The sequence below is a fragment of the Tachysurus fulvidraco genome, chromosome 10 (assembly GCF_022655615.1).
Source record: "Tachysurus fulvidraco isolate hzauxx_2018 chromosome 10, HZAU_PFXX_2.0, whole genome shotgun sequence".
Taxonomy (NCBI): Eukaryota; Metazoa; Chordata; class Actinopteri; order Siluriformes; family Bagridae; genus Tachysurus; species Tachysurus fulvidraco.
The window spans coordinates 14,642,783-14,665,697 of NC_062527.1; the positions used below are offsets into that span (position 1 = coordinate 14,642,783).

Consider the following 22,915-nt stretch of genomic DNA (forward strand, 5'->3'; position numbering starts at 1 on the left):
GAAAGGAAATATACGTTGCATGTAATCATTATACAAGGGAGGATCTAAAATGAGCATTTAAAAGCTGTAATGCTGACCAACAGCGTCACTCTGAGTATCAAAGCAATACTACAACTGGTAAGGAAAGCCACCCAATGACAAAAAAAGGAAAAAAAAAAAAAAAAAAAAGAATAGTGAAATCTGAGGTTTTTGCATTTCATGCCAGGGATTGCCAAAACAAAGCAAAATTCATTTTACACACATCTTAACTCACGTCTAAACATAATAAAAATAATAAAAAGTACTGTAAATGAAAATGTATTTAATAGTAAATAATTATTTTATGTTTTGAAAGGCAAATACATCTCTTGAAAGAGAGCAGATAGTGCCATCCTATATGATGGAGAACATTAAATAAAGTAATTTATTTACTGTAAATCTTTACGGACATTTAAATTGTTCTAAATCATGGATTTGAAACGTACTGGATGGATTCGTGTTCGAAAACAAACTTTTAGTATTTCGTGTACACTGAAGAATCCCTAGGTTTTAATACACAGCTGCGGTAAATTGTTTACTGACAGCAGGTGCTTAGTTTGAGAAGAATTAACAGAACTGAAGCTCGAATGTTATCAACTTATATAGAATGCATGAGATTCGATTACATGACATTTTGCATTCAAACAACAATACATTTTAAAATACATAAGCATTCGTTTGAAAATAAAAAAATGCAGAATTTAGCGTTTAAAGAGCCTGTTTGAGAAATACCGCCTGTCACCATGAACATATGTTTTTAGTATTAGCTCTCACCTCATAAAATTTAGTGCAGGTTTTCTCCTTCTGAGCAGGTGCGATTGTTTGTGTTCCACTGCTGTCCAGACTAATGATGCTCTCAGTAGGAGGTCTGGCATAATTCAGATCACTCTTTCTAGAGTCAGTGGTTCTGTAAGCTTCGTAATTGTACATATGCTGTAAAGTTCCTGTTCCCCCAATGTCTGCGTAAAGAGGTGGATAATACGGAATGACCGGAAGATTGGCACCGGATTTGTGAAACATTCGCTCACGTCTCCATCTGTAGCATTTCACTGACAGTATAGCTATGATGGACACGATAAAGAGAAAAGAAACTACAGCCAAGGCCAAAACAAGATAAAATGTCAGGTTGTCGTTGTATTCTTTCTCATGCGTAAAGTCAGTGAACTCTGAGAGCACTTCAGGGAAAGTGTCCGCCACCACCACGTTAACATTGACTGTAGCTGAACGAGAGGGCTGTCCGTTGTCCTCCACTACAACAGTGAGCTTCTGCTTCACAGCATCTTTATCAGTGACTTGACGCACAGTTCTTAATTCTCCATTCTGTAAGCCCACTTCAAACAGCGCTCTGTCTATCGGTTTGTGTAGTTTATATGAGAGCCAGGCATTCTGTCCAGAGTCCACATCCACAGCCACCACTTTGGTGACAAGATATCCAACATCTGCTGAACGAGGCACCATTTCAGCCACCACAGAGCCACTAGTTTGTATTGGATACAGAATCTGAGGCGCGTTGTCATTCTGGTCCTGAATAATAATTTTCACACTCACGTTGCCACTGAGAGGCGGGTTGCCTCCGTCCTGCGCTTTTACGCGAATATTAAACTCTTTTGTTTGCTCGAAATCAAAAGACCGAATAGCGAGAATCTCTCCGCTCTCTGCGTTAACGGAAATATAAGACGACGCAGAAACTCCGTTCACAGAAAGATCTTCTAAAGAATAAGAAATGCGCGCATTATTCCCAGAGTCTCTGTCAGTCGCTGTCACTGCAAATATAGACACTCCAGGTGAATTATTTTCCATTACATAAGCCGTGTATGAGTGACGCTGGAAAACAGGAGCGTTGTCGTTCACATCAGATATTTTAAGCCTCAGTGTTTTATTCGTTGATAAAGATGGAGAACCTTCATCTGTAGCTGTGATCGTTATATTGTATTCAGAAAACATTTCACGATCTAAAATACGGTTTGTGATCAAACTAAAGAACGCAGAGGATGTCGTTGTAATGCGAAACGGTAGATTTGAATTCGCTCTGCATTTAATTTCACCGTTTTTCCCGGAGTCTATGTCTTTAACACTTATGATTGCTATAACAGTCTCTGTGGCAGAATCCTCGGGGATTGGGTTAGAAAATGAGATAACACTGATAACAGGAAAATTGTCATTAACATCAATAATTTCAACAAGCACTTTACTGGTATCAGTTAATCCGCCTTTATCAATCGCCTCTACATTCAATTGGTACTGTTTGGATTTTTCAAAATCTAAAATACCTTTCACTTTTATTTCCCCTGTGTCCGAATTAATATTAAACAGTTCTATCGCCTCTTTTCCAGAGCTTTTGGAAAATGAATAGTTAATCTCTCCATTAGGTCCTTTATCGTTGTCAGTAGCACTAACTGTTACTACTAAACTATCCTTCAAGGCATTTTCTGACAAAGACACTCGGTATACTGGCTGACTGAACACAGGAGAATTGTCGTTTGTATCAAGAACAGTGACCGTTATTTTAACTGTTCCAGATTTCTGAGGAGTTCCACCATCAAATGCTGTCAAAATTAAATTGTGATGTTCTTGTTGCTCTCTGTCTAAAGACAATTTTAATAGTAATTCAACATACTTGGTACCGTCGCTACGAGAGAATTCTTTCAAACTGAAATGATCTGATGGATTAAGAGTGTACCTCTGCAGTGTATTCAGCCCCACATCGGGATCATGTGCACTGTCTAAAGAAAAGCGTGAACCAGGGGCTGCAGTTTCCGGGATATCTATACTGATTTCTTTTATGTCGAAATCAGGTGCATGATCATTGATATCCACTATTTCAAAATCAACTCGACGCAGCTCTACTGGATTATCTAGAATAATCTGAAAATGTATAGAGCATGGAGACATTTGAGCGCACAGATCCTCTCTATCTATCCTCTCCCTCACTATCAGAGTGCCTTTATCCACATTCAGACCGATGTACTCACGACTGTCCTCTGTAAAGATCCGCGCTCGACCAGATTTCAGTCTCCTAACATCCAAACCGAGATCCTGAACGATATTTCCCACCACCGATCCCTTGTTCATCTCCTCGGGAATAGAATAACGGACCTGCCCGTGCGCAACGGCCATGACAAAAGCAAATCCAGCCAGAAGCTTTGTCAGCCATGTCGAAATGCGGACAGTAGAGCCTCTTATCCGGACATCGAGGGAACAAAGAAAACCCATATTGCAAACACTGCAGATCCGAAAATTATAGACCGGGATAAAAATGACAAAAATAACCTTAAAAAGTGCTGAATAGCTTTACGGCATTGTTAATTATTCATTCTGGATACAGTGCCAACTGAAAAGAATTCCAGGCTGCATGCAGTCATTATATAGGGGAGGACCGAGAACTGTGCGTTTAGAAATTGTTACCCCAGACCAACAGCGTCACTTAGAGCATTAAAAAAATATAGCACATGATAACAGAATCCAGAGAGAGAGAAAGAAAGAGAGAGAGAGTTATATATGTAAAACTAAAGCAGATTTTTAAAGTATTATGGATTATAAGTAAAAAACGATGGCAATAATTTGAAACCTATGAACACACCCAAATGATCGCAAAACAGACATGTTGTTTAGCTACAAGTTAGACAAGACATTTCTCCTTCTCAATTTTCTTTCTGCGAATTCCAGGTATTTTAAATCAGAGTGAGGTATTTATGAGCTAGTTTTCATCAATGTTTATTTCGGAAATTTTTAGTATCTGTTTACTACCACAGAGAATCGCACGGTGATCAGTTTAAGTAACGCCAGGAAACATAAATAAATTCTGCAAAAAACAAACATCAAACAAATAAATAAATAATACAAAGAGATTTATTTTTTTCTAAGACCTTCTTATAACAAATGCAAAAGATTATTCTGTTTAAATTCCATATAGCAAAAACTATGGCCATGCTGAGTGTAACTGTTTGAGGTTGTACTGTATCTCTCACCTGATCAGATTCGTCATAAGCTTTCAGACTCTGAGCAAATGTAAGAGTCTGTGCTCCACTGCTGTCCAGACTAATGATGCTCTCAGTAGGAGGTCTGGAATATTTCAGATCACTCTTTCTAGAGTCACTGGTTCTGGAAGCTTCATAACTGTACATATGTTGAAAAGTTCCTGTTCCTCCCACGTCTGCGTAAAGAGGTGGATAATACGGAATAACCGGAAGATTGGCGCCGGATTTGTGAAACATTCGCTCACGTCTCCATCTGTAGCATTTCACTGACAGTATAGCTATGATGGACACGATAAAGAGAAAAGAAACTACAGCCAAGGCCAAGACTAGATAATATGTCAAGTTGTCGTTGTATTGCTTGTCGTGCGTAAAGTCAGTGAACTCTGAGAGCACTTCAGGGAAAGTGTCCGCCACAACCACGTTAACATCGACTGTAGCTGAACGAGAGGGCTGTCCGTTGTCCTCCACTACAACAGTGAGCTTCTGTTTCACAGCATCTTTATCAGTGACTTGACGCACAGTTCTTATTTCTCCATTCTGTAAGCCCACTTCAAACAGCGCTCTGTCTGTCAGTTTGTGTAGTTTATATGAGAGCCAGGCATTCTGTCCAGAGTCCACATCCACAGCCACCACTTTAGTGACAAGATATCCAACATCTGCTGAACGAGGCACCATTTCAGCCACCACAGAGCCACTAGTTTGTATTGGATACAGAATCTGAGGCGCGTTGTCATTCTGGTCCTGAATAATAATTTTCACACTCACGTTGCTACTGAGAGGCGGGTTGCCTCCGTCCTGCGCTTTTACGCGAATATTAAACTCTTTTGTTTGCTCGAAATCAAAAGACCGAATAGCGAGAATCTCTCCGCTCTCTGCGTTAACGGAAATATAAGACGACGCAGAAACTCCGTTCACAGAAAGATCTTCTAAAAAATAAGAAATGCGCGCATTATTCCCAGAGTCTCTGTCAGTCGCTGTCACTGCAAATATAGACACTCCAGGTGAATTATTTTCCATCACATAAGCCGTGTATGAGTGACGCTGGAAAACAGGAGCGTTGTCGTTCACATCAGATATTTTGAGCCTCAGTGTTTTATTTGTAGATAAAGATGGAGAACCTTCATCTGTAGCTGTGATCGTTATATTGTATTCAGAAAACATTTCACGATCTAAAATACGGTCGGTGACTAAACTGTAGATATTAGAGGATGTCGATTTGATGCGAAACGGCAGATTTGAATTCACTGTGCATTTAAGTTGTCCATTTTTTCCGCTGTCTAAATCTTTAATATTTAGAATCGCAATAACAGTCTCCGTGGAAGAATGCTCTGGAATCGGGTTAGAAAATGAGATAACACTGATTACAGGTGAATTGTCATTAACATCAATAATTTCAACAAGCACTTTACTGGTATCAGTTAATCCGCCTTCGTCTATTGCCTCGACATTCAGTTCGTATTGTTTGGATTTTTCGAAATCTACGATATGTTTTACTTTAATTTCCCCTGTGTCTGAATTAATATTAAATAATTCCATGGCATCTTTTCCTGAATTTTGTGAAAATGAGTAGGTAATCTCTCCATTAGATCCTTTGTCCTTGTCAGTAGCACTAACTGTTACTACTAAACTGTCTTTCGGAATATTTTCTTGCAAAGACACTCGGTATATTGGCTGACTGAACACAGGAGAATTGTCGTTTGCATCAAGAACAGTGACAGTGATCTTAAATGTTCCAGATTTTTGAGGAGATCCACCATCAAATGCTGTCAGTATTAATTTATGCTCTTCTTCTTGTTCTCTGTCTAACGGAGTTTTTAAAATCATTGCAACATATTTTGTACTGTCGCTACGCGATAATTCTTTTAAAGTGAAATATTCCGTGGGATTAAGAGTGTATCTCTGCAGTGTATTCAGCCCAACGTCAGGATCATGCGCACTGTCTAAAGAAAACCGTGATCCAATGGCTGCATTTTCCGTTATTTCAATATTGACTTCTTTTCTTTCAAAAGCAGGTGCGTTATCATTAATATCCAATATTTCAACATCAATTCGATGCAGCTCCACTGGATTATCTAGAATAATCTGAAAATGTATAGAGCATGGAAACACTTGAGCGCACAGATCCTCTCTGTCTATCCTCTCCCTCACTACCAGAGTGCCTTTATCCAAATTCAGACCGATGTACTCACGACTGTCCTCAGTAAAAATCCGCGCTCGACCAGATTTCAGTCTCTTAATATCCAAACCGAGATCCTGAACAATATTTCCCACCACCGATTCCTTGTTCAATTCCTCGGGAATAGAATAACGAATCTGCCCGTGCGCAACGGTCATGAGAAAAGCAAATCCAACCAGAAGCTTTGTCAGCCATGTCGAAACGCGGACAGTAGAGCCTCTTATCCGGACATCAAGGGAACAAAGAAAACCCATCCTGTAAACACTGTAAGATGCGCACGATTCAGGAACCTTAAAGACCTCTTAAATATCCAATAGTACTGAACAGCAACAATTCATTGCTGGCATTTATATGGATGAGAGCATTTCATTTATATGAAAGAGCAGGACCGGCTGAAAAGAAATTCCCCTCTGCATGAAATCATAATACATGGGAGGATCTTAAACAGAGCATTTAAAAACTGCACACGCTAACCAACAGCGTCACTCAGAGCACCAAATAAACATTACACATGATAGATAGATAGATAGATAGATAGATAGATAGATAGATAGATAGATAGATAGATAGATAGATAGATAGATAGATAGATAGATAGATGTGAGACAATAAAGTATTGACTTGTTGGGTTTGTGAAACAACTTACACCAGACATACATGTATTTAAAAAATCCTATTAAAAAATGTTCAACATTTATTAAAAGAAACTTCCTATTCAAATAAAAATTGTTAATTACCATTAACTTGATTATGCTTGTAAGTGAAAAGTTCAAGTTAGTAATATTTGCTTTTCTGTCCTTCTGCTGAAACCCAAAAATGTCCTATATCAAACATTTCTGTCCATTTCTGGACAGTTTTGAGGTGGTTGTGGAAAAGAGGACAGTAACCAACCTATTATCCATTCTGGACAATGTATCACATCCTCTGTACACCTTATCGTTGTCAGCTAGCAGACCCCCTTCAATAACATACTCATTCAGCTCCAATGTAACATGTAACAGTACAAGAGGTTCCCCCTAACATCAGCTATCACACTGTACAACATTTCCTCACTGCACCAGGACATTTCAGTGCATTACAGTGATTCTGAGAATGAGATCACTACATATTTTACATTTTGCATTGGACTGAATTATGTTTACTGTATTGATAATACTAATTACTCTAAATGATCACAGTGACTGCTACACATATATCTGTCCAAAGAATCACTGCAAAACAATAAGGAATTACAAATAAAAAGTCTAATGAATAATAGGTGTAGAAAATTGGGCATTGATCCTTTAAACATTTAGGGTTTGACAATTCAGATGCAGCACTATTACACTGTTAAAGAACTGCTCACAACCATAATATGTCTGGCACTCCAAAAAAGATTAGTTTACAGGAAGTAAGTGAAGTAATGAGTAATGAGTAACGAGTAATGAATGAATTTAAACGTGCTAAAATACTATTCATAAAAAAAGCTATTCTTGTTACTATTCACATACCGACTTCTTATATGACAGAAATATGAGACAGGAAAATAAATTGGATTTGAAAAATGCTTTTCAATTTCAGGTATCAGAAATTGTAAGTTTTTTTTAATTGTGAATCTCACCTGTTCATAGTGATCACCAACTTTCTCCTTTTGCACATTCGTAAGAGTCTGTATTCCACTCTTTTCCAGACTAATGATGCTCTCAGTAGGAGGTCTGACACATTTCAAATCACTCTTTCTGGAGTCAGTGGTTCTGTAAGCTTCATAATTGTACATATGTTGTAAAGTTCCTGTTCCTCCCACGTCTGCGTAAAGAGGTGGATAATACGGAATGACCGGAAGATTGGCACCGGATTTATAAAACATTCGTTCACGCCTCCATCTGTAGCATTTCACTGACAGAATAGCTATGATGGACATGATGAAGAGAAAAGAGACAACAGCTAAGGCCAATACTAGATAAAATGTCAGGTTGTCGTTGTATTCTTTCTCATGCGTAAAGTCAGTGAACTCTGAGAGCACTTCAGGGAAAGTGTCGGCAACCACCACGTTAACATTGACTGTAGCTGAACGAGAGGGTTGTCCGTTGTCCTCCACTACAAAAGTGAGCTTCTGTTTCACGGCATCTTTATCAGTGACTTGACGCACAGTTCTTATTTCTCCATTCTGTAAGCCCACTTCAAATAGCGCTCTGTCTGTCGGTTTGTGTAGTTTATATGAGAGCCAGGCATTCTGTCCAGAGTCCACATCCACAGCCACCACTTTGGTGACAAGATACCCCACATCTGCTGAACGAGGCACCATTTCAGCCACCACAGAGCCACCAGTTTGTACTGGATACAGAATCTGAGGCGCGTTGTCATTCTGGTCCTGAATAATAATTTTCACACTCACGTTGCTACTGAGAGGCGGGTTTCCTCCGTCCTGCGCTTTTACGCGAATATTAAACTCTTTTGTTTGCTCGAAATCAAAAGACCGAATAGCGAGAATCTCTCCGCTCTCTGCGTTAACGGAAATATAAGACGACGCAGAAACTCCGTTCACAGAAAGATCTTCTAAAAAATAAGAAATGCGCGCATTATTCCCAGAGTCTCTGTCAGTCGCCGTCACTGCAAATATAGACACTCCAGGTGAATTATTTTCTATCACATAAGCCGTGTATGAGTGACGCTGGAAAACAGGAGCGTTGTCGTTCACATCAGATATTTTAAGTCTCAGTGTTTTTTTCGTAGATAAAGATGGAGAACCTTCATCTGTAGCTGTGATCGTTATATTGTATTCAGAAAACATTTCACGGTCTAAAATACGCTCTGTAACTAAACTGTAGAAATTATTGGATGTCGATTTAATGCGAAACGGCAGATCTGAATTCACTGTGCATTTAATTTGCCCGTTTTTCCCGCTGTCTATGTCTTTAATATTAAACATCGCTACAGCCGAGTCAGTAGCGGAATCTTCAGGGATCGGGTTAGAAAAAGAAATAACACTGATAACAGGAGAATTGTCATTTACATCTGTAATTTCAACAAGAAGTTTACTGCTGCCTGTCAGACCGCCCCTGTCCATCGCCTTAACGTCAATTTCATGGTGCTTGGATTTTTCAAAATCTAGGGAAGATTTAAGATTTAATTCCCCAGTGTCTGAATTAATGGTCAATAATTCCATGGCCTCTTTTCTCGAGTTTTCTGAAAATGAATAAGTAACCTCTCCATTGGATCCTTTGTCCTTGTCAGTAGCACTGATTCTCACTACTGAACTACCTTTCGGAATATTTTCTGACAAAGACACTCGATATATTGGCTGACTGAACACAGGAGAATTGTCGTTTACATCAAGAACAATGACAGTTATCTTAACTGTTCCGGATTTCTGAGGAGTTCCACCATCAAATGCTGTTAAAATTAATTTATGCTCTTCATCTTGCTCTCTGTCTAAAGGAATTTTTAAAACCATCTCCACATATTTAGTACCATCACTCCGAGATAATTCTTTTAAAGAAAAATGATTCGTGGGATTAAGGGTGTACCTCTGCAGTGTATTCAACCCAACATCCGGATCATGCGCACTCTCTAAAGAAAAGAGTGACTCGAGGGTTGCTGATTCAGGGATTTCAATAATTATTTCTTTTCTTTCAAAAGCTGGCGCATGATCATTTATATCTAATATTTCCACATCAATTCGATGCAGCTCCATCGGATTATCTAGAATAATCTGAAAATGTATAGAGCATGGAGATACTTGAGCACACAGCTCCTCTCTATCTATCCTCTCTCTCACTATCAGAGTGCCTTTATCCACATTCAGACCGATGTACTCACGACTGTCCTCCGTAAAGATCCGCGCTCGACCAGATTTCAGTCTCTTAACGTCCAAACCGAGATCCTGAACGATATTTCCCACCACCGATCCCTTGTTCATCTCCTCGGGAATAGAATAACGGACCTGCCCGTGCGCAACGGCCATCACAATAGCAAAGGCAACAAGAAGCTTTGTCAGCCATGTCGAAACGCGGACAGTAAAGACACTTCTCTGATTATCGAGCAAACAAAGAAAACCCATATTCTAATCACTGTATCTACACAAGATTTTAAAGCTTTTAAGGCGTCTTAACTGGGAGAAAAAAAACAATATCCAAATGAGTTGACTGACAGTATATCCGTTATGGTTGTTTAATCCAAAGAAAGTCCCAAGAGAAGAGAAAGCCAAGCAAATGCAGTCGGAATACAGGGGAGGATCTATGAATGAACATTTAAACGCTGTAACCCTGAACAATAGCGTCACTCAGAGCACCAACGAAATACTGCAACTATAACGAAAGCCACGCAAAGGCAAATGCATGACATACAGACAGACAGATTTAATCTGTTTGCAGTAGTGAAAAAAAATAGGTAGGATTGTGTATTTTTGTGCTGTTTTTGACGGGATAATACAGATTAACAAGGCGAGCTAAATCTATTTCACACCTATCCATACATATAAACATATCAAGAATACTACAAACTATTGCAACTGAAAAATCTATTACAAATATTCAGTTTTTTTGTATTGTGAAAGGCAAAGACGCATTTTCCCAGAGATCTGTTAGTGCCATATATGCATGATGAATTATACAAAGTAATTAATTTAAGTAAAAACATTAAAGGCATTAAATATGTTTGGTCTTATATTTCAAACATACTGAATAGAAAATAAGACGAATACATTCGCACTGCTCCATTTACTCACTGACCAATCACTGTGTTTTAATACACGTTTTCTTCATATTAGCACTTATAAATTATTTTCTGCAAATACGGTACTTAAATACGTAAGTATTTCGATAATTTAAAAACTTTACTAGTTTATCCCATTATTTCAACATTTTGAAAGAATATTTTGTTTTTAAAGAAATAATGTCTATTCTTTCATATACACATATTGTTAGTAGAAGCTCTCACCTCATCATATTTGGGACGAGTGTTCTCCCTCTGCGCGTGCGGGATTGTCTGTGTTCCACTGCTGTCCAGACTAATAATGCTCTCAGTAGGAGGTCTGGCGCATTTCAAATCACTCTTTCTAGAATCAGTGGTTCTGTACGTTTCATAATTGTACATATGTTGTAAAGTTCCTGTTCCTCCAACGTCTGCGTAAAGGGGTGGATAAAAGGGAATAACCGGAAGATTCGCACCGGATTTATAAAACATCCGTTCACGTCTCCATCTATAGCATTTCACTGACAGAATAGCTATGATGGACACGATTAAGAGAAAAGAAACTACAGCCAAGGCCAATACTAGATAAAATGTCAGGTTGTCGTTGTATGGCTTGTCGTGCGCAAAGTCAGTGAACTCTGAGAGCACTTCAGGGAAAGTGTCCGCCACCACCACGTTAACATTGACTGTAGCTGAACGAGAGGGCTGTCCGTTGTCCTCCACTACAACAGTGAGCTTCTGTTTCACAGCATCTTTATCAGTGACTTGACGCACAGTTCTTATTTCTCCATTCTGTAAGCCCACTTCAAATAGCGCTCTGTCTGTCGGTTTGTGTAGTTTATATGAGAGCCAGGCATTCTGTCCAGAGTCCACATCCACAGCCACCACTTTAGTGACCAGATACCCCACTTCTGCTGAACGAGGCACCATTTCAGCCACCACAGAGCCACCAGTTTGTACTGGATACAGAATCTGAGGCGCGTTGTCATTCTGGTCCTGAATAATAATTTTTACACTCACGTTGCCACTGAGAGGCGGGTTGCCTCCGTCCTGCGCTTTTACGCGAATATTAAACTCTTTAGTTTGCTCGAAATCAAAAGACCGAATAGCGAGAATCTCTCCGCTCTCTGCGTTAACGGAAATATAAGACGACGCAGAAACTCCATTCACAGAAAGATCTTCTAAAAAATATGAAATGCGCGCATTATTCCCAGAGTCTCTGTCAGTCGCTGTCACTGCAAATATAGACACTCCAGGTGAATTATTTTCCATCACATAAGCCGTGTATGAGTGACGCTGGAAAACAGGAGCGTTGTCGTTCACATCAGATATTTTAAGTCTCAGTGTTTTATTTGTAGATAAAGATGGAGAACCTTCATCTGTAGCTGTGATTGTTATATTGTATTCAGAAAGCATTTCACGATCTAAAACACGGTCAGTGACTAAACTGTAGATATTAGATGATGTCAATTTGATGCGAAACGGCAGATCTGAATTCAATGTGCATCTAAATCTACCGTTTTTCCCAGTGTCGATATCTTTAACATTTAATATTGCTATTGCAGTCTCTGGGATGGAATCTTCTGGGATCGGGTTGGAAAATGAGATAACACTGATAACAGGGGAATTATCATTAACATCAATAATTTCAACGAACAGTTTACTGGTATCTGTTTGTCCGCCTTTATCTATCGCCTCGACATTCAATTCGTACTGCTTGGATTTTTCATAATCTAAGACACCTTTCACTTTTATATCGCCAGTATCCAAATTAATGTTAAATATGTCCATGACCTCTTTTCCTGTGCTTTGTGAAAATGAGTAGGTAACCTCTCCATTGGAACCTTTGTCCTTGTCAGTGGCGCTGACTGTTACTACTAAACTACCTCTCGGAATATTTTCTGACAAAGACACTCGGTATATTGGCTGACTGAACACAGGAGAATTGTCGTTTACATCAAGAACAATGATTGTTATTTTAACTGTTCCAGATTTTTGAGGAGTTCCACCATCAAATGCTGTCAAAATTAAATTGTGCTCTTCCTGAAGCTCTCTGTCTAAAGGTGTTTTTAATACCATTTCAAAATACTTGGTGCCATCGGTAAGAGTTAATTCTTTCAAAGTGAAATGCTCCGCTGGGTTAAGGGTGTATCTCTGCAGTGCATTACTTCCAACATCCGGATCATGCGCACTTTGTAAAGAAAACCGTGCGCCTTGGGCAACAGATTCCGTAATTTCAATGCTCATTTCTTTTTTCTCAAAATCCGGAGCATGATCATTTATGTCAGTTATTTCCACATCAATTCGATGAAGCTCTACTGGATTATCTAAAATAACCTGAAAATGTATAGAGCATGGAGACACTTGAGCGCACAGCTCCTCTCTATCTATCCTCTCTCTCACTATCAGAGTGCCTTTATCCACATTCAGACCGATGTACTCACGACTGTCTTCAGTAAAGATCCGCGCTCGACCAGATTTCAGTCTTTTAACATCCAAACCGAGATCCTGAACGATATTTCCCACCACCGATCCCTTGTTCATCTCCTCGGGAATAGAATAACGGACCTGCCCGTGCGCAACGGCCATGACAAAAGCATATAGACACGGAAGCATTGTTATCCATTTCGAAACGCGGGCAGTAGAGACACTTATATGGGCATCAAGGGAACAAAGAAAACCCATTTTTTAAACACGATTGATAAACTTCCAAGTCGTCACGATTAAAAACAAAACAAAACAAAAAATCTTACAACATGCTAAAAGGCAACAACTCCGCGGTGGCTCTTTAACCCAAAAACAGTTTTCATTAAGGATACATCTAGCCTGCATGCAATCAATTTACAAGGGTGGATCTAAAAATGAGCATTTCAAAGCTGTAAACCTGACCAACAGCGTCACTTAGAGCATCAAAGAAATACTGCAATTGGCAACAAATCCAAGCTAAGACAGACAGACAGACAGACAGATAGATAGATAGATAGATAGATAGATAGATAGATAGATAGATAGATAGATAGATAGGTTCTGTTTGCAGCATTGCAAGAAATATTACAAATGTGTGAACTTATTTTTTTTTCCACTAGATGGCAAGAATTGGCAAAATAAAGCATGATTTATATATTCACATAAGGCTTACCCAAAAAGTAATTTTAGTAAAAAAAAAAAAAAAAAAAAAAGACTGCAAAATAAGTACCAACAATTGTACATAAATAAGCTATTCAAGAAACAAATAAACAAATAAATACATAAATAAATCATTTTGTATTTTGGAATTTTAACCTAATTTTCCAAGGGTGGTGTTATTTCCTTGGGATGGAGTAATCATAAATATTTTGCTTACCTTCTCGTCAAATACAGATTTTTTTTCCAGAAACGTCAGCAGGGAACATATCTTTATATAAAAATATTTAAATAGAGGATATAAATCTTGTTTATGGAAATTATATATTAATTTTCGATGACTTTGGTATAAACAAGTAAAAGAGTAATTTGTATTTGAATTCGAGGAATGAAAAATGCGGAACATTCCTGTATGTGAATATTTTTACTAGGTCATCATGACATCGGTAATTTTTTGCTCATGGCTAAGACATGCACATGACACAGCAAAACAGGAAAATGTATATTGTATTTGAAATATGTACATTTTAGTTTCAAAACTTTCCATATTTTTTCGTATAGGCCCATTTTTATTGTATCTCTCACCTGATCATAGTAATCACCAACTTTCTCCCTTGGCGCATGCGTAAGAGTCCGTGTTCCACTGCAGTCCAAACTAATGAAACTCTCAGTAGGAGGTCTGGCATATTTCAGATCACTCTTTCTAGAGTCACTGGTTCTGTAAGCTTCATAATTGTACATATGGTGTAAAGTTCCTGTTCCTCCCACGTCTGCGTAAAGGGGTGGATTATACGGAATCACCGGAAGATTGGCACCGGATTTATAAAACATCCGTTCACGCCTCCATCTGTAGCATTTTACGGTCAGTATAGCTATGATGGACACGATAAAGAGAAATGAAACTACAGCCAAGGCGAGGACTAAATAAAATGTCAGATTGTCGTTATATTGCTTGTCGTGCGCAAAGTCAGTGAACTCTGAGAGCACTTCAGGGAAAGTGTCCGCCACAACCACGTTAACATTGACTGTAGCTGAACGAGAGGGCTGTCCGTTGTCCTCCACTACAACAGTGAGCTTCTGTTTCACAGCATCTTTATCAGTGACTTGACGCACAGTTCTTATTTCTCCATTCTGTAAGCCCACTTCAAACAGCGCTCTGTCTGTCAGTTTGTGTAGTTTATATGAGAGCCAGGCATTCTGTCCAGAGTCCACGTCCACAGCCACCACTTTAGTGACAAGATACCCCACTTCTGCTGAACGAGGCACCATTTCAGCCACCACAGAGCCACCAGTTTGTACTGGATACAGAATCTGAGGTGCGTTGTCATTCTGGTCCTGAATTATAATTTTCACACTCACGTTGCTACTGAGAGGCGGGTTGCCTCCGTCCTGCGCTTTTACGCGAATATTAAACTCTTTTGTTTGCTCGAAATCAAAAGACCGTATAGCGAGAATCTCTCCGCTCTCTGCGTTAACGGAAATATAAGACGAAGCAGAAACTCCGTTCACAGGAAGATCTTCTAAAAAATAAGAAATACGCGCATTATTCCCAGAGTCTCTGTCAGTCGCTGTCACTGCAAATATAGACACTCCAGGTGAATTATTTTCCATCACATAAGTGGTAAATGTTTGGTGCTGGAAAACAGGGGCGTTGTCGTTCACATCAGATATTTTAAGCATTAGTGTCTTATTTGAAGTGAATGATGGAGAACCTCCATCACTAACCATGATTGTTATATTATATATAGGTGTCATTTCTCTATCTAAAACCTGATCCGTTAATAAACTGTAAAAATTTAAGGTCGACGGTTTAATTTTAAAAGGCAAATGAGAAGCAATAGAACATTTTACTTGGCCATTTTTAGCCGAATCGGCGTCTTTCACGTTCAGCATTGCTATCACTGTGTCCGGAGCGGAGTCTTCCGCAACTGGATTAGAGAAAGAAATTACGCTGATAACAGGAGCATTGTCATTAACATCGATTAATTCAATATCCACTTTGCACGAGTCCTTTAAGCCACCATTATCTGTTGCCTCAAGAGTTAACTGAAATTGTTTTGTCTTCTCGTAATCTAGGTCATCTTTAACACTAATGTCACCCGTCTTAGCATCAATGTGGAATAAGTCTTGTGCTTTTCCAGAACTAGAGGAAAACGAATAGACCACATCACCGTTTGATCCCTTGTCTCTATCGGATGCATGCACCCTAGCAACAAACGTGCCCTTCGGTGAATTTTCTGACAAAGATGCTCTATACAAAGACTGACTAAATATTGGAGCGTTGTCGTTTACATCCATTACAGATACAGTGATTTTCACTGTCCCAGACTTTGGTGGCCTGCCTCCATCGAAAGCTGTTAAAATTAATTGATGTATCTCTTGTTGTTCTCTGTCAAGAGGTGCTTTTAAAATCATCTCGACATATTTTAGTCCCTCATTCCCAGTCACTTCCTTTAATGCAAAATGGTCAGTTGGACTGATTGTGTATTTCTGCAGTGCATTCAAATTCACATCGGGGTCATGAGCATTGTCTAAAGAAAATCTCGCACCAGGCCGTGCTAGCTCGCCTATATCGATATTAATTTCCTTTATTGCAAACACCGGAGCATGATCGTTGATGTCTAATATTTCTACATCAATTCTATGTAATTCCATTGGATTATCTAAAATAATCTGAAAATGTATAGAGCATGGAGACACTTGAGCGCACAGCTCCTCTCTATCTATCCTTTCTCTTACTATCAGAGTGCCTTTGTCCATATTCAGACCGATGTACTCACGACTGTCCTCCGTAAAGATCCGCGCTCGACCAGATTTCAGTCTCTTAACATCCAAACCGAGATCCTGAACGATATTTCCCACCAACGATCCCTTGTTCATCTCCTCGGGAATAGAATAACGGACCTGCCCGTGCGCAACAGCCACAAAAATGGAAAAGAGAACGAGAAAATACAGCCGATGACACAAAACCCAAACGCGTTTTCCGGTGTCGAGAGAACGAGGAATGCTCATATTTGAAACGTTATTATCTACTCAAAACGATGCAAAAAAGAGAAATAAATCCGTGTTCAAATAATCATTAAATGAAATGTAGTATCTGGAAACAATGGTAAACAACACCACCCGAGGTTTTCTACGGTGTAGATCTATTCTAAAATCATGGGAAATAATGCAGTCTGCGTCATGTCAGAACACTGGGGAGGATCTACTAATGGACATTAAAACTCTTCACATCCTGACCAAGAGCGGCACTTAGAGCCCTGAAGAAATATTGCACCAGAAAATACAATGTTGTGATCGTGGCTTAAAAAGTAATATAATAGTATTGAAGCGGAACAGAAGTTAAGAGAACTGAATTTGGTGGTACAATATAAAAGCTAAACTACACTAGTGTAATTCAGTAAATAATTATTACCACTTTCACTATTTTCCGGCTGCGCATGTTTGTTGTCTGTGCTACCCTGCTGTCCAGATTAATGATTATCTCTGTGCGTTGAGTGTTCTGAGTCCTTAATGCTCCTACTCTTACTTATTTTTAATAAGTATATTCTAGAGTCACTTCTTAGATTTTCAACTCACCCACTCATGGCTCCATTGAAACATTTGAATGTCACTATGGAGATGATTGTCACCATAATTCTCATCGTAACATTTCTTTGTTTCTTCAAAATAAATGCTGAGTCACCTACATGGCCTCTTAGCTTTAAAAATGTTAAGACATTATAAGTTATGTATTATATCTGGAGACTAATTTGGTACAGCTCAATATATTTTACTAGAATCTGAAAATGTAAACAGCAGCACCTTTCATGTTCTCTTGGCTTAATCTACTCAGCAAATAGAGTTCACAATCACAATTTAACTAGAGTTAATCAACAAAAATTAAATCCGCATACAGACAGAAAAAAAACAAGGCGGAAAAAAAAATTATACGTGAGTGGCCGTTTTAACTCGTTCTTACGCCAGCTAGACAAAAACTGAAACTATGGCTTTGGCCATTTAGGAGCTAAAGATCAGTCTTCATTTAAGCACCACGGACAGCAGTGCATCTCGGCATTAAAAAACTTTTCACTAACTCAGCCTAAATAAATCGTGTTGGAAAGGGGACGGTCATTAAATATAATTCAAAAAAATGTAATTGGAAGGTCAGAGAACACGATGCAGCACAGTTTTTCACAATAATAGAAGTTGCTTTGACAAGTGTTCTTCACATATGTTGCCCACGTGGAGTAGCAGGCATGTTACATAAAATTAATTGGACTTGTATTGTAATCTACAAAAATTTAATCAGGGCCGTGTCCAGGATATTTTTAATACACCCGCTTCGCTGGACCATATCGATGGGCTCATTAACCACTGATAACATCCATTCAATACTGTGAAAACATTCGAAGCGGGTGTTTAATACCGGGTTCAGGAGAATGGATTATCATCACGATCTACCAAAATGTTTTATGTTCTCACTACTTAATAAAGTTTAATACAGAGATACAGCCATAAAAACACAAATGAAAAAAAAATGTATTGCAAAAAAGTTGGATTTTTATGTATAAATAAACGTGCCTCGCTACAGTTTCGACCAAAAAAAAAAAAAGAAAAAAAGAAAAAAGACGGCATTCTACAGACTAACAAGTAGGATAGGGTTATTGTTACGTGGTGTTCTGTTTTATTTATGAACGTTTTTATTTACAGTCACACAGTAACCCACCCCTATTCTTTAATTCCAGAATTGTCTGTCTTCAATTCTGAAACTATCGCATGTCACACTTTTGTTTCTGTAAGTGGTAATTGTTCACGGTGTTTATCAAACATCACGTGAGTAACACTAGGTTGTTGTAATTGGAAGTATTCAATTCAATTAAATTCAAGTTTATTTGTATAGCGCTTTTTTACAATTTGCATTGTCTCAAAGCGGTTTAAACATAGATTAATATAAAAAAATAATAGAAAGATTAATAGAATACAAAATTCAAGATTAATATTAGATAAAGTAACGTGCAGGGGCGGTTCTAGGATTTCATCTTTGGGGGGGCTTATGATAATGTTATTATTATTTAGTATTGTATGGATTGTTTGCATTAATATTTTGTTTGTGCTATTAACTCTGGTAATAAGAATAGTGAAATTTCACTGCTTTTGGTTGCCGTCTTTGCGTCTTCCCGCCGATTAACGTTATAGATAAACGCCTCCAGCTCTGACGTTCAAATAAAGCAGACAGCTGATGACGAACTTTTGAAAGACTACAACGCACGCGCGTAAAAGCAAAGTAAAAAAACCGCTCTTGGAACAAACTGACAAATAATTTTCTTCGACGACATGTCTTGCATTTTAACGTAATTTTTATTGTTTATTTATGAAAGTAAAAATTATATGTATACTTTTAGGGTGGCTGAGATCACAGACAGAGGGGCTGAAGCCACCCTAAAAAAGGGCTAGAACCACCCCTGGTAACGTGCACAGAATTAATTCGACTAATTAATTTTACTATATCCGAATTCTGACCGCCTAGCGCTATTCATGACACTATTAACTAGCATTTTATCTTCATGGATAAAATAAATCGGACAAGACAAAACCTATAGAGTCCATGACTTAGGTGCCTTCGGACAATCATTTCATTATTAAGTTTCAAACGACATCAACTCTGTAACGTCTTTCAGCTATTAATACAAAACATTTAGAACAGCTGGATATCTTTACTGACATTTTGACTATGCCTAAACTATGCCTAAAATATTGTGATGATTTTAGAAGTGCTAAGTCCAAAACGTGTTAGAAATCTCACCTGATCCCCGAAATTGGTTAGTTTCTCCATATGCTCATGAGTCAGTGTTTCAGTTCCGCTGTTATCCAGACTAATGATGCCCTTTTCAGACGTCCCGGTGTATTTCAAATCACTTATTCTTGAGTCAGTGGTTCTGTAACGTTCATAATTGTACAAATGCTGTAAAGTTCCTGTTCCCCCGACGTCTGCATAAAGAGGTGGATAATACGGAATAACAGGCAGATTGGCACCAGATTTGTAAAACATCTGTTCACGTCTCCATCTGTAGCATTTTACTGTCAGTATAGCTATAATGGACACGATAAAAAGAAATGAAACTACAGCCAAGGCCAGGACTAAATAAAATGTCAGGTTGCCGTTGTATTCCTTGTCGTGCGTAAAGTCAGTGAACTCTGAGAGCACTTCAGGAAAATTGTCCGCCACCACCACGTTAACATTGACTGTAGCTGAACGAGAGGGCTGTCCGTTGTCCTCCACTACAACAGTGAGCTTCTGTTTCACAGCATCTTTATCAGTGACTTGACGCACAGTTCTTATTTCTCCATTCTGTAAGCCCACTTCAAATAGCGCTCTGTCTGTCGGTTTGTGTAGTTTATATGAGAGCCAGGCATTCTGTCCAGAGTCCACATCCACAGCCACCACTTTAGTGACAAGATATCCCACATCTGCTGAACGAGGCACCATTTCAGCCACCACAGAACCACCAGTTTGTACTGGATACAGAATCTGAGGCGCGTTGTCATTCTGGTCCTGAATAATAATATTCAAACTCACGTTGCTACTGAGAGGCGGGTTGCCTCCGTCCTGCGCTTTTACGCGGAACTTAAAATTTTTAATTTGCTCGTAATCAAAAGATCGCATGGCATGGATAACGCCACTGTCAGCACCGACTGACACGTAAGATGAAATGGACATCCCGTTTACCGTTGAATTCTCCAACATGTAGGAAACACGGGCATTCTGTTTTGAGTCTGCGTCTCTTGCTTTTACTGTGAACACGGAGAGGCCTGATATATTATTTTCTAAAACTGAAGCCTCATAAGAGCTCTTCTCAAAGACAGGAGCATTGTCATTAATATCGGATATATGCAAAGAGAAAGTGACGTTGCTGGAGAGCGAGGGAGTTCCTTCATCCGCGCACACCAAAATAATGTTATACTCAGACTTTCTTTCTCGATCTAAATCACTCACTGTCACCAAAGTAATGAAATTACCCGCTGTTGATTTTAGGCTAAATGGTATATTTGGATTCAGGAAACAGTGAACATCACCATTTTCACCAAAGTCTGGGTCTTGGACGTTTATCATTGTCACAACAGTGTCCGCCTTCGAGTCTTCAGATATGGTATTGAGTTTAGACATTATATTAATAACTGGCGTATTATCATTTATATCAGTAACATCTACGTTAACTTTACAAGAATCAGTTAAACCACCCTCATCAGTTGCTTGCACGTGAATTTGATGATGACGAGACTTTTCATAATCTAGATTTCCAGACACTTTAACCTCACCGTTTGTCTCATTAATTTCAAACAATACGGAAATAATTTCAAGTGTATTTGTTATTGAATAACTTATTTTACCATTAGATCCTTTGTCGGCGTCTGAGGCACTCACGGTCACAACCACCGTGCCTTTTGGAGAATTCTCTTTAATGATTGCCTTATACACTTCTTGTGTAAAAACAGGCGCATTGTCATTTGCATCTAGCACTGTGATATGTATCTGTGCCGTGCCAGATAACGGCGGATCGCCGCCATCTGTAGCAATCAGGACTAATGAGATCTGCTCTTGCTTTTCACGATCAAGCTCTTTATGAAGAATCATTTCAACTATCTTACTTTCATCTAGCTGACTTTGCAGTTTCAAAGAAAAATGGTCTGTGGGATTAAGGGAATAACTTTGAAGACTATTTAAACCAACATCCGGGTCCATCGCTCTTTCTAAAACAAATTTCGCCCCAGATACGGCTGACTCACTAATTCTGAAATTCATCTCCGTCCTTTTGAAAAATGGAGAGTTGTCGTTTACATCCTGAACCTCAACTGTAACACTATAAAATTCCATTGGATTTTCAAGAATAACCTGAAGATGCAGAGCACAAGGCGTTGTCTGCCCACACAGAGTCTCTCGGTCTATTCTCTCTTTGATAAGCAACGTTCCCTTTTCTGCATTCAGTTCGAAGTATTCAGTGCCGTCCCCAGTAAAAATACGAGCTTTACCTGATTTCAGTCTTTTTAAATCTAACCCCAAATTGTGCGCAATGTTACCAACTAAAGCACCTTTCGACATTTCCTCTGGAATTGAGTAACTGACCTGCCCGTGTACTGAAGAGAGGAAGTGAAGACAAATAACTAATAGTACTTGCAGCGCCATTGTTGTGTCCAAAAATTTCAGCTTCAAAACGAAAAAGAATATAATGTAATCCACTCAGATATGACTCAATTTTGTTGACTCCATCAATGGGTCAACTGACTGAAAACAATACAGCGATCAAAGATAGTATTTTTGGTAGATCTAATATGCTTTAATCTCGCTGTGCTTTGTTCATCTCTCTCTGTGTAGGCGCCTGTGTAAAAGGGGTGTTTCTGGAAAAAATCTGCAGTATGCAACTCTTTGACCTACAGCGACACTATGAGTTCAGTGTACATAAGTACACAAGCATGTGAAATATAAATAACACTTAGCACACTTGCAATGCGATTTCTTGAACCCAAAACAAAGTTAGAGTTTATTGGAACAAAAAATATCTAGAACAAACACAAATGGAAACTCATAACACGACAACCACAGTAGACATAATATTTTTGTTATCATGTAATATGAATTGACTTTTTTTTTCAGCAGAAAGTAATTGAAAATATCACCTCACTTGTTCCCCATTAGTTATAGCCATACGATGTTTCTGTGTTGTCCAAACTAATGTAGTAATATTTTCTGTCACTCAGTGATTCTGGAAGATTTATAATCGCACATATGCTATCGACAGCCACCACATTAGTGGCAAGATATCCCACATCTGCTGAACTTTCAGCCACTACAGAGACAGCAGTTTGTACTGGATACAGAATCTGTTTATCATTCTAGTCATCAATAATAATTTTCATACTCATGATGCTATTAAGAGACGGGTTGCTTCCGTCCTGCACTTTTACATGAATA

The 22,915-nt window shown here is 38.7% G+C and overlaps 1 protein-coding gene across 8 annotated transcripts in view; it reads right to left on the reverse strand.

The window, feature by feature from the left end:
• LOC113660142 (protocadherin gamma-A11-like) overlaps positions 1-22,915 on the reverse strand; it is an 80,000-nt gene that overhangs the window by 46,880 nt on the left and 10,205 nt on the right. The window contains exon 1 of one of the 8 annotated variants that reach the window (XM_047820105.1): positions 19,751-22,289. The exons of 2 other annotated variants lie outside the window; for them this stretch is intronic. In XM_047820105.1, the coding sequence (XP_047676061.1) occupies positions 19,751-22,129 (2,379 nt within the window). In that variant the 5' untranslated portion in view covers positions 22,130-22,289. Of the gene's footprint in view, positions 1-792; positions 3,375-3,986; positions 6,555-7,771; positions 10,340-11,088; positions 13,611-14,550; positions 17,131-19,750; positions 22,290-22,915 lie in introns of those variants that run through there. 5 more of the 8 variants (XM_047820102.1, XM_047820098.1, XM_047820097.1 and 2 more) reach the window with 5 other exon arrangements.